The 13,365-nt window shown below is 37.5% G+C and overlaps 1 protein-coding gene across 1 annotated transcript; it reads left to right on the top strand.

Annotated features, from left to right (window-relative positions):
- Window positions 1-2,011: 2,011 nt before the first annotated feature.
- LOC123877235 (two pore potassium channel protein sup-9-like) lies at window positions 2,012-10,943 on the top strand. The gene is made up of 11 exons (XM_045923789.1): window positions 2,012-2,182; window positions 2,431-2,527; window positions 2,957-3,591; window positions 4,759-4,914; window positions 5,796-5,922; window positions 6,638-6,828; window positions 7,564-7,751; window positions 8,277-8,391; window positions 8,847-8,934; window positions 9,520-10,375; window positions 10,821-10,943. Exons 3-10 carry the CDS (start codon window positions 3,465-3,467, stop codon window positions 10,262-10,264), a joined length of 1,737 nt encoding a protein of 578 aa, XP_045779745.1. The 5' UTR covers window positions 2,012-2,182; window positions 2,431-2,527; window positions 2,957-3,464; the 3' UTR covers window positions 10,265-10,375; window positions 10,821-10,943.
- Window positions 10,944-13,365: the final 2,422 nt, after the last annotated feature.

Below are 13,365 nucleotides of genomic sequence, written 5' to 3'. Positions count from 1 at the left end.
AGCTGATGCCCGCGACGTCGTTCCCGTGGATATAGGTTTTTAGAAATCCCGTGGGAACTCATTGATTTTCCGCGATAAAACGTAGCTTATATTTTAATACAAGGTATAGCCTATTTCCATTCCTTTCAGCCAAACATGTCTAGTAAAGAAGTAGCAATCGAAAATAAAGATGGCGAATTTCAAAATGGCCGCTATGCAATTTTTTTAAAGGTCTTGTACGATGGTACGGAACCCTACATGTGGGAGTAGGACTTGGCCGGTTTTTTTAAAGACGGGGAGGCCACAAAAACCTCAACAATACCTATTTTAACCAAACGTAAACATAATAAACATCTTACATAAGTAAGCCAGCGTGACCCAGAACTTGAGAGAAAGGTCTAGGCCCCCCTTTCCCCCCTCTCGTTGGCTATAATAGCTGCAGTTTGCACGCTCGCACAGCGTGCTGTTATGAATGATGCTGTTTGTTGATTAGTACATTTATTTAAGAGGATAGTCTCGTAGTAATTTTTTTCTAATCAGATTTTAGGTCAAAAATGCGGATATTTAGACGCTAGTAACTTTTAACTTTAGTTGGACATACAAATTAGTAATTGTCGAACAAACTATTCCTTACGGCTTTAAAATATATTATGTCATGTACCTAATAGTTTCACGAACATTAAACGGCCAAGCCGTACTTTTTTAACCAAGATGTAGGGTTTGTAGAATCAGAGCTTGTAAGTAGAGTTATTTGTTATTTATTGTTATAAATGTGACATAGTCAAGAGCATTTATGAGCTATATAGGTACTTTGGACTTGGTATAGGTCCCATGGCCAGCACAAATCTAAGTTTGGCTAGGGGCTTGGCTCTACTAGAGATCTCATAACTTTTCAACAGTGAAAACATTATGAACTTGTGAGTCTTGGCAACCTTTACATGAAATGTTTTTGGTGGGATTTTTATTTACTTTTAGGCATAATAATTTTTGATTTATTTATGTCGGAAAAATTACCCGAGTACGGAACTCTCGCTGCGCGAGTCTGACTGGCACTTGGCCGGTTTTTCGAATTATGTTCCCTGCCTATTGCCTCTTCAGCTTCGCAACCCATTGAGCTACCACATAATGCACCTGCACCTACCTAGTACCTAATATTAAAATGACTAGATCCGTTTAGCCTAGATATTATTATGTCTATGACCTATCACTGGCCGCGTGAAAGCGAGCCCTACCGGCTTTCCCTTCACGGCCTGCTTGCTTAGCTAGGGGTGACACCGAGGGAAAACTAAAATGCCTGATTTAGTTGCACTCAACTCTTACATAAAAACCGGTCAAGTGCGAGTCAGACTCGTACACGAAAGGTTCCGTACCAACGCACAGGAAATAACACTTTTTTATGTATCATAACTATAAATTCACGGTTTTCGGATTTTTTCCCTTTACTTGTGCTGATAAGACATTGCTGCCTGCCAAATATGATTCTAGGTCAACAGGGAGTATCCTGGTTTTGATTTCGTTGACGGGTCTTGACAGACAGACAACGGAGTGATCATGGATTCATTTTTATCTGGAGACCCCTAAAACATAACACGTAAAACTGTGCCGCCATGGTGCAACTCCAATTTAATATTATAATCCTTCAAGGACTGTGAAATAATCAACTACATTTTCAAGCGCCATCTATATAAATTTACCTGTACTATCTATGTAAGTTTGCAAAATTATAAAATGCGCCCTCGGCGCCATCTATGCAAATGTATTGCTACTACTTGCTAGAAATGAAAAAGCGCTCTCTATCGAATTAATTAGTAACTTCTATGTAAGTTCCATATTATAACTTTCTCTTAAAATAAGTAAATCAATTAATATACATTTATTACTATTAAAATTATTGATAAATAAGTAAGTTGAGTTACACAATCATAATTTAATAAATTATTGTTATTTTGAAAAATGGTAAGCAATTTTTTGGTCATGCAACATTTACGAATGCAGTTCAAAAACTATTTTTTGCGCTGGTCACCCAGTAGGTCAATCAAGGAAGTGCAGGGGGGTTTGCTGCCCAAAATTATTATTTTCTATTTAAATTTTTCAATGAAATGCAATTAATTAAATCGTTCAACCCCTCGCCAAGATGATACCGAGATGAATGTGTGTGCGTGCGGGCCAAGGGAACATAATTTTCGCAGGATAAGAAAAACAGGTGTGACAGCAACAGAAAATACCGCATAGGACCTGAAATTAAAAAAATAAATTATTTAAAATTTCACGCTGAGTAGATATTTTGTAGCGTTGAGTGCAAAGTGAAAAAAGTTTTCGGTGTTCTATTAAAGCGGTTTTCACAATGAATAAAATAATTGTATGTTCGTAACATTTGACCCACTTTACGGAGCCTTGTGGGTTGACCTATTGGAAGTGAATGCGGACTAAAGCGAGTCATGTTATTTTTAGGATGAATCTTCGCTGATAATTAAATATTTATAGAATGTCTTTCGCAGTGCACAATTACAATTACAGTGGATATGAAATTTTTACTGATTGAAATATGGTGAGTCCCTTTGTTTAGCTCACAAAAACAGAACATATTCATACAAATCTCTTGTTGCTAACTATTTTAAAGATATCAATTATTATATTATACTTACATAGTACCTATCAGATGGCAGTTTATAGATAGTCAAGTAATTACTTACTAAATATGTTATATACAACACATATTTTAAAGTAGGCAGTTAATTTATAATACTTATATATATTCATCATTATATTTTTATATAGATATAAATTTGATTTAAAACAGTAACCAAAGTAACAAATACTCAAATAGACTGTTTAACTAAAAGATCTTACATCAAAATTGAATAGAAAATCAAAAGATCTAAATAAGGTACCTATATAACTAACTAATGTTCCTTATAATAGAAAGAGGAACACTTAAATTTTGATGTTTTTCAAGTTTTTTTAACTGTTTTTACAGGTGCAATTGATACCACAAAACTCCTAACAAGAATAACAAAAGAAATGTAAATATCAAAAGCATAAAAACAGCTGAGCATGTTTGGAACAATTAATAAGGGATCAATTTATCAATAGACATCCTTTTACAAAAAAAATACTTCACTGCATGGAACAACTACAAAAAAAAATTAAAACATGATTGATGCAAACAATTTTTTTAAATTACCACTAATATTCCTAAATTAGACAAATTAACATAGTATAGACTACTTAAGTAAATAATTCAACCAGAATGTTTAATGTAAATTTTTTGAATACTTAGTAGTTAAAATTCTGTAATTAAGTAGTAAAATTACATACTTGTAGAATGTATAAGGAAATTATTGTTACAAAAATGGGTGGTCAAATTGTTTTTGTATGAAAATGTGCTGTGGTATAGTATGGAGAGCTTGTGTGAGAGAATATTATATTGAGACTACAGTAGGGTGGATGTGGGCCTTACGCCCTAAGGCGGGACCTAGTCAGTAATGAAGAAGCAAAATGTACGCACTCTATCTTTAATTGTGTGCACATTCACTTATCTACTGGTCGGTGCAGCTGTCTTTGATGCTCTTGAGTCTACCACTGAAAGGAACAGATTTGAAGTTTTACAAGGTACCAAAAACAATATTATTGCATTAATGTACTTAAGTACTAAGTTATAATATACTAGCGACCCGCCCCGGCTTCACACGGGTGGACATTTATTTTTTCTATTTTCCGGGATAAAATATAGCCTATACGGATTCGGAAGAATCCCTCTAAGTAATGGTAAAAGAAATTTTGAAATTGGTCCAGTTGTTTTTGAGCCTATTCAATACAAACATACAAAAATACAAAGGTTTCCTCTTTATAATATTAATTAGTATAGATAAATACTTGTATATTATAATATCTGTTAAGCTTTCTTCATGAATACTTTCTATCTTTGCTGTACCTACTCTACTCCCTTTACAACCTCTCGCACTGCTAAAAGTCACTGGTAGAGATCTCTTATAGAGATAAGTGCTTCCCTGTCCACTTTTTCTTTCTTTTTCTCTTTATTGTTACAACTTTCTGGTAGAAAAATAAAAAATCATAATATTACCAGCTTGTTTCTGACTGTGTGGTCTATCCAAATTTCAAACCCCTATTTTACCTCTTCAGGGATTGAATTTTCAGAAATCCTTTCTTATCAGATGTCTACATCATAATAGTTATCTGCATGCCTTATTTTAGCTCAATCCATCCAGTAGTTTTCCAGTAGCGTCGATAGATCAGTCAGTCAGTTTTCCTTTTTAACCAACTTCCAAAAAAGGAGGAGGTTCTCAATTCATCGGAATCTTTTTTTTTTATGTACTAAGAGTATTGTGTGGTCAATTTGATTTCTAATGTTCTGAGTAAGCAACATTGACTCAAGTTCGTAACTGGATGGCTGACTTTGGACATCCGAATTTGGTTTTTTCGTTTCCTCCATGTCTTGAAAAGCATTTTAAGCAGTTATCCCCGGTTTTTATTACAAACACCTGACCATAATAATTGTTAAACTGAAGACAGTAAATAAGTTTTATATCCATAGGTACTCATATTATTAATGCAAAAGTGTGTCTGTCTGTCTGTCTGCCTGTCTGCTAGCTTTTCACGACCCAACAGTTGAACCGATTTGAATGAAATTCGGTACAGAGTTAGCTTACATCCCAGGGAAGGACATAAATTTTTTATCTCAGAAAGTCAACGAGTTTTAGAAACCTAAATCCACGGGGATGAAGACGCGGGCATCATCTAGTATTTTATGATTTGCAGCGATCGAAGGCATGATAATAGAGAAATACAATATAACGGAGGAGGATTTCCGCGTGATGGAGACAGTGGTGCTCAAGTCTGAGCCGCACAAAGCAGGGCAGCAGTGGAAGTTCACCGGAGCCTTCTACTATGCCACTACTGTACTGACCACTATTGGTAAGAATTCTCACCTATCAATCTTCAATAGAATAGAATAGAATATATTTTTAACCCCAGACCCAAAAAGAGGGGTGTTGTAAGTTTGACGTGTGTATCTGTGTATCTGTCTGTAGCATCGTAGCTCCTAAACGAATGAACCGATTTTAATTTAGTTTTTTTGTTTGAAAGGTGGCTTGATCGAGAGTGTTCTTAGCTATAACCGAGGAAAATCGGTTCAGCCGTTTGAAAGTTATCAGCTCTTTTCTAGTTTTCTTGTAGAGTGGTGTGTGGTAATACAAGAGACCCAAGTATAGCAACAAGTAGACAAGACTTAAGGGCGTTAAGGATATATGTAAATAGTTATATTTAAGACTAGCTGATGCCCGCAGCTTCGCCCGCGTGGATTGGTCAGATCCCCTGCAGCATCAGGATTGAAGAGTTGGACTCCAAATTTTTTATGAAACAATGTCGCAAAGTTTCTCTATCGATTAAAAAAGAAATGACGCAAATCGGTTCAGAAATCTCGGAGATTTCGGTGTACATAGGTAGAAAAATACAACTCCCTTTTTGAAAGTCGGTAAAAAAAGTAGCCTATGTTACTCCCTGGTCAATTCTCTACTTGTCTGTGAAAATCCCGTCAAAATCGGTTCAGCCGTTCTCAAGATTAGCCTTTTCAAACAGACAGACAGACAGACAGACAAAAATTTTAAAAACGTGTGATTCAGTTAATGTATCGTTCAAATAACCATATGACCTTAATATACGGTAGTTATTTCGAAATTACAGACAGACACTCCAATTTTATTTATTAGTATAGATTATGTTGATAAAATAAAATAAATAAGTAAGTCTATCGATTGATGACGATGATGATTATCAATACAATGTTTTTTTTTCAGGATATGGTCACTCAACGCCGGCGACGATTGGTGGAAAACTATTCACGATGTTTTACGCGATTGTTGGGATTCCCCTAGGTTTGATCATGTTCCAGAGTATTGGTGAAAGGGTTAATCGACTTAGCAGGTCAGTTGTACACTGTAGTATTACATTTTTACTTCTTTTCACTTTCACTTATCTTCATTTTCACTTTCACTTTATTTCATTTCCACTTAATTTTCATCTTGCTTTATTCTAATTGTCACTTTTAGCCAGCTTAACCCAATTTTATTAGCCAATTAGTACTGCAACGCGAATCTTCCACAATTCTTGGCACCTTTCCATATATTTAAATGTATCCTCATTAAATAGTTTTTGTTATACAAGATTATGTTTGCGACTTCGTCTACGTGGCTTTAAGTTTTTTAAAACTTCATGGAGACTCTTATTTTCCGGGATAAAAAGTAGCCTATACCCGTCTCCGTAATCCAAGCTGTCTCTGTAGTTGCGACTATTCTGGATTTAAGTTTTGAAATCCAGTAGGAACTCAGATGACTTTTTGGACAGTAAGTAGATTATTGCCGTCCCCAAGATGCAAACTATCTTTGTACTGTTCGTCAAAATCAGCTAAACGGATGAACGGCCGTAAAAAGTGGTAGGCAGATAGACACACTTTCGCATTTATAATATTAGAAATTAGAATGGATTGTAGCTTTATTAGTAATTGTTTTTTTTTAATATACAAGTGTTACTGTAGTTTTTTTATAAAAAAAACAATTGCTCACTTTGAATTTTCACTTTCACTTTATTTTCATTTTATTTTCACTTAACAAATTTTTATCAAACTGATTTATCCTTTCAGCGTAATAATAAAATCAATAAAACGCGCACTAAACTGCAAGCAAACCAGTGCATCAGAGGTAGATCTCATATGCGTGGTCACCACACTATCGTCTCTGACTATAGCAGGCGGCGCCGCGGCATTCTCTAAGTTTGAGGGATGGAGCTACTTCGACAGTGTTTACTATTGCTTCATCACTTTGACTACTATTGGTAAGTTACCTTAACTATTCCAAGTTACTATTGAACTCAAAAATGAGGGTAGTGTATAAGAAAAACAATACCGTAAGTAACTCTTTATGTTTGCGTCGGCTAGACTGGTCGTAGTAAATAAAGTGGTCCTTATACTCGTTCAAACGTCTAATAAAACTGGTGTATGCAGTTGGGGCGGCTGTCAATGTCAGGCATAATGCATAAACATAGTCTTCACCTAGGGAAACACATACTGCAATCGAAGAAGGCGAAAAACATTTCGGCCAATAAGCTCCTGGTGGTAAGCTCCTGGTGGCAATTAGTATTGGACGAATTGGTGAAACGGTGGCCATCACAATAGGTCGGCAACAGTCAACGTGATACAGGGTCATAGCCGCCAAATCAATTGGAAGCAAGAAAAAGAGCTATACGTTGATATGTCAGCCGGCCCCTTTCCTTTTTAACCCCCAACCCAAAAAGAGGGGTGTTATAAGTTTGACGTGTATATCTTTGTATCTGTCTATGGCATCGTAACTCCTAAGCTAATAAACCGATTTTAATTTAGTTTTTTTTTTGTTTGAAAGGTGGCTTGATCGAGAGTGTTCTTAGCTATAATCCAAAAAAATCGGTTCAGCCGTTTGAAAGTTATCAGCTCTTTTCTAGTTAATGTAACCTTCACTTGTCGGGGGTGTTATTAATTATTCATTTACACTTGTATATGTACGGATTGTGTGTAAAATAATCCTCCTATTGCAGGTTTCGGCGACATGGTAGCTCTGCAAAAAGACAACGCACTCAACAGAAAGCCGTCATACGTGATGTTCGCACTAATCTTCATACTATTCGGGTTGGCCATAGTAGCGGCGTGCCTCAATCTTTTAGTGCTTCGCTTCGTCACAATGAACACAGAAGACGAGAAGCGTGACCAGCAGCAGGCTGAGCAGGTAACTATATAGCTGTCTCACTCGCACTTAGGTGATCTACAATTATGTACGAGCGAGACAGCAATAAAAACATAGACACTAGCCTAGATTTTATACTATTCGGACTGGCCATAGATAGTAGCCATGTGCCTCAGTTTGTTGGTGCTTCGCTTCGTCACTATAAACACTGAAGACGAGAAGCGCGACCAGCAGCAGACTGAGCAGGTAACTATATAGCTGTCTCACTCGTCTCTAGACAATCGTGTAATCTGTGTGTGAGACAGCAATAGAATCATAGACATACTAGCTCGTTAGATCTTCATACTATTTGGGCTGGCCATAGTAGCTGCATACCTCAATCTGTTGGTGCTTCGCTTCGTCACAATGAACACTGAAGACGAAAAACGCGACCAGCAGTAGGCTGAGCAGGTGTCATATAGCTATCTCACTCGCACATAGGCGTTCTACAACCATTTGCGAGCAAGACAGTAATAACTAATGAGTAATGTCGAATTGTTCTTGTATTCTTTTTTTTTTTGTTTGTAGGCCCAGCAAGTAGCGGTGCGGTTAGAGGGAGACGTCATAACGGCTGACGGGGCGGTTCTGCGCGGCGTCGCCAGGGGAACTCGACTGCCTGCACCTTCGAGACTTATTAGAGCTGGTCAGTAATTAGTACAGTAGAATCTCACTAATCCGGCACTAATAAAAACCAGAGGGTGCCGGATTATTGGAATGTTCGGATTACTGGATTGTATAGAAAAATTCACAATAAATAAAATATTTTGAGTCCTCAGCCTTCCTCATCCATCCACTTCCCGCCAGCCTCTTCATATCGTCGGTCCATCGTGCTGGAGGGCGTCCCACACTACGCTGGCTTACACGCGGTCTCCACTCAAGTACTTTTTCGGCTCCAACGGCCATCGCCTCTACAACAGGCATGGCCTGCCCACTGCCACTTCAGCTTGCTAACAGTTAGGGCTATGTCAGTGACCTTGGTTCTCCTGCGGATCTCTTCATTTCTGGTCTTATTCCTCAGGGAAAACGCCTAACATAACCTTCTCCATAGCTAGAGCTCCATAGTTTTTCAATATGAACAGTGAGTTTTTTTTTTTCCAGGTGACTCGTCAGCCATTCCATTGTACTCGGACGACGAATATTCGCCCAGCGTTTGCAGTTGTTCGTGTAACTGTTTTGGACCTAATAAGTAAGATTTCTTTAATTAAATCTATAGTTTGTTCGCTTAGATACGGTCGCTTCCATGTCACGTCGCCTTGGGATGATTATCAAAGGCGCCGCCGCGACATCAAAGGACACCGCGTATGGCTTACGTCTGTGGTACACCTGCAGGTGAATTTGGCATCTACCTACTGATCTGTTTCATTAAAATTCTCTTTGCCAGGTAACTTGTGTTTATATTTTATGTTCGTATTTTATTATAATAATCCTTACAAAAAAATAGTATTTTATTTTATTCTTGAATGCAAAACATTTATTTAACAAACACAATAAAAATTAATAAAATGAAAGCAAAATACAACCTCTTGCATTGCCAAGGGTCACTTGTAGAGATCTCTTATAGAAATAGATGCTTTCCTGTCCACTTTTTTTTCCTTTTTCTCTTTATTGTTACAACTTTCTGGTACAAATAAATAAAATAAAAAAATTAACTAGTGCGTCCTGCGGGTTTACTGATATTATCTCATTGAACAGGCTTAACTGTTTTAAAATAGATGGAAAGAAGTGGCTGACTTCTCATCACATTAACAAATAATCCTATTTTCTTTTCCAGGTCAATACCATACCGCGACCCGCTATCGCCCGTACAACCGACAAACATAAAACAGATAAGAGCCAAAAACTACCGAGAACTAGGCAGCATACCGCGTTACATAGAGAAATCCTCATCCAAAAACCATTCTCAGTCTCTCAGACTAAACTCCGCATCAGGTTATCTATACATGAACGCGAAAACAAACGATTTTCAAATAGACCCGGACGATTTCCGCGAAATAGTCGCGAAACGACGCGAACAGCTACGTAAAGGAATGATGTCTTACGAAATTTCCAACGATCAGTACTTAAATCCTTACAAAAACAGTTTCAATCGCGAACTAAGCCCACACAGCTCTTCGTTATACTCAATGAATATTAGAAGCGAAAATCGATCCAACGATCCGCTAGTAGACGATTACGATTCCGAGAAATCGAGTTACGCGAAAAAAAAGCTAATGAAAAACATTGCAAGGAATACCAATAACAAACGGGTAGAGAATTACTTTTACGACGACGCGGTGTTACATTTCGATGACGAGTACGCGTTCGATGGATCGATTATATTCGCGAAACGGAGAAAATCGATTGATAAAAATTGGGACGATTTTACCTGCGATCTGCCCAAGAACTCGATGTACGCTGACCAAGTATCGAATGATGGTAGCTATGGGTACTATTTGCCTGACGATGAAGAGCAGGAGCAGTATTTCGTGAATGATACACTGACGATTAATATGCCGCCACACCGTGCTAGTATTTAGTGGGCGGATTGTTGTAAAGGCAGGTTTACATAGAGACAGTTACTGTCACCCGCACTGACCGGAAAAGTTATAGTATGCGTTGCGAAAGTTATAAACAAGGCCAACATTTGTAATTATCTTAAACAACTTTTCCCATGCCATTCAAAACTATGAATACCTATTACCTACCCTGTATGCATAAATTTGAATTGCATGTGAAAAGGTGGTCGAATTACAAATGTCGGCCTCACAGAGGCGTTCAGCTGGGACTAATAAAGTGATGAAATGTCTAAAAAATGTCAACTTACAATCAAATCTCGATATTTAATTCTCGATTTATAATTTTTATAATTTTATGGAATAATAATCTTGTAAAGTCTGGTATTAGGTGTGTTTATCAGATAATAGAAAATCTATGCAGAAACTCTTAATAAGTTATTACCTACCAGGACTATCAAAAGGAGTGTAATTACTGTCCAAAATTTACTTAAATGAACTGGGAATCCACTAGTTGGGGGGCACATAATATAAAACCATCAGCTAGTAAAAGCATACATAGCTATTGCAGTAGGTGCAACACATCGCGTCATACAGCTATGTGCAGATATGTGCGGATGTGTGAGGGAGATAGCGAGATGCTACCACTACGTCCTCATTCTTGTCATGCATTCATAATTATGTAATACTAGATGATGCCCGCGACTTCGTCCGCGTGGATTTAGATTTTTTGAAATCCCGTGGGAAACCTTTGATTTTCCGGGATAAAAAGTAGCCTATGTGCTAATCCTGGATATTATCTATCTCCATTCCAAATTTCAGCCAAATCCGTCCAGTAGTTTTTACGTGAAGGAGTAACAAACATACACACACACACACACACACACACACACACACACACACACACACACACACACACACACACACACACACACACACACACACACACACACACACACACACACACACACACACACACACACACACACACACACACACACACACACACACACACACACACACACACACACACACACACACACAAACTTTCGCCTTTATAATATTAGTGTGATTAATTAGGTACTGACTTTATTTTACAGGTTATTTTGATTTTGTCCTCAATTTTATTTTGTTTTTGCTACTACCGTATAGAAACATCGCGCTTACCTCTTTAAAATGTACTGTTACTGTACTGTTTTGTGTCAACTTTAGTGACGTGAACTGTACTTGGAGAGAGTCAGACGTTGTCTTTGTACTGATCTGAAGTCACGCTAACTTATCTCGAGTTGCGAGTCAGTAACTGTCTCAGTGTAAATCTGCCTTAAAATAAGAGTACCTACCAGTATGATTATGAAGTGATTAAGGGTAAGAAATTTCTTATCCCTTCCAAATTTGCGTCAGTCATCACTTACCATCAGATGCGCACACAGTCAAGCGAAAACCAGTCAGTAATCGAAAAGAAACATTAAATTTTAGGTTAGTTTAAAAAGGGCCAATTAATATATAAAACAAGACTTAAAATTCGCGTAGGTCGATCTAGCTTTTACACTTAGGGTGGTTAGATGCGTTTTTTAATTCGTATTTTGAAATTACACCTTTTACTCGCACGTGCGAAATTCCCGCCGAAATTTTCGCAATTATATAATATTCTTGACTGAGACGGCTCTTGAGGACAGCATGCGGGTTGTAGAAGAATTGAATTCTTTGATTTTTAGAGTTTCGTACCTCAAGAGGAAAAAGGAACCGTTATAGGAACACTTTATTGTCTGTCTGCTCTTCTCAGACTTGGGCGCGTTTGGAACCCTCGTAGCTTTAGTTTTAAGTAACGTAATTAATTATCACCACTATATCGTACAAGTTTAATAATTTCGACCATCAAAAGGAGTACAATTGTACCTACTTTGAATAAATGATTTTGACTTTGACTTTGTCTGTCTGTAGTGCCAATTTGGGGGAACCAAAACCTATAGGGTACTTCCCGCTGACCTAGAGTCGTGAAATTTGGCAGGTAGCAATGTCTTATAGCACAAGTAAAGGGGAAATTTCGAAAACCATGAATTTTTGGTTACATCACAAAAAATTGTATTCACAACCAAATAATTAGTATAATACATCAAAATCGCTGTCACGACAGACAACCAAGTGATCCTTTATGGATTCTGTTTTACCTTTTGAGCTACGGAACTCTAAAAAAAGTGCTATTTGTTGTATAATGGTACGGGACTCTTCGTATGCGAGTCCAACTCGCACTTGGCCGGTTTTTATTATATATATTTAGGTATATATTCCGAAGGGAGTTTCTCACGTGTTTTGGAGAGGTGTAACAATGCTTCGCTTCCTGTAGATATTGTAATATAGTATAGTAATTGCTAAGTTCGGATCTCATTAATATAAGCGCGCATGGCTTTTCATAGCCGCCGATTTTAGCGAAAATCGGTTTTTAAGGTAGTTTGTATAAGTGATCGTATGCGTTAAGTGTTAACTTTTGCGTTAAGAGGAGTGTCCTTCGAGCGCGTCCCACACAAACGAAGTTTGTTTCTTATTTTAACACTAAACGATGCCCAAGACTTCGTCAGCGTAGATTTTCTTTAATTTTTCAGGATAAAAAGTAGCCTATGTCCGTCCCCGGGATGTAAGCTAACTGTTCCAAACATCAAAATCGGTTAAATTGTTGGGCCATGAAAAGCTAGCAGACAGACAGACATACTTTCGCATTTATAATTTTAGTATGGAAATATGGATTAATCAATCAAATTCAATAACGCTTTCGAAATTAATATCAGTGTCTGGGGTTTTCCAGATTTCCGACAAATATTTAGATAATTTCACAAGTTCAAAGATTTATTTCTAAGTTATTTGTATTCATTTTTGACGTGACAACGTCTTATAATTCGATTGAGCCGGCTGCACGCACGAAAAAACATGACTCATGCGGCGTTACCTCGCTCTGAGGCGTTCCATGTAAGGCTTGAAGTGCAAGCGAGAGCGCGGAACGAGCGACAAAGAAACACAATCGGCCTTTGTTGTCACGTTCAACTATCGTCAGTAAACCGACTTTACAGACAACCAATTTTTTTTTACATATTTTGGAATCCATGTAACTTTGATACTAGTGAATTATGTAA

The sequence above is a fragment of the Maniola jurtina genome, chromosome 23 (genome assembly GCF_905333055.1).
Source record: "Maniola jurtina chromosome 23, ilManJurt1.1, whole genome shotgun sequence".
Classification (NCBI taxonomy): Eukaryota; Metazoa; Arthropoda; class Insecta; order Lepidoptera; family Nymphalidae; genus Maniola; species Maniola jurtina.
The sequence above is the reverse complement of the archived record's forward strand: the minus strand, read 5'-3'. Positions and strand labels throughout refer to the sequence as shown.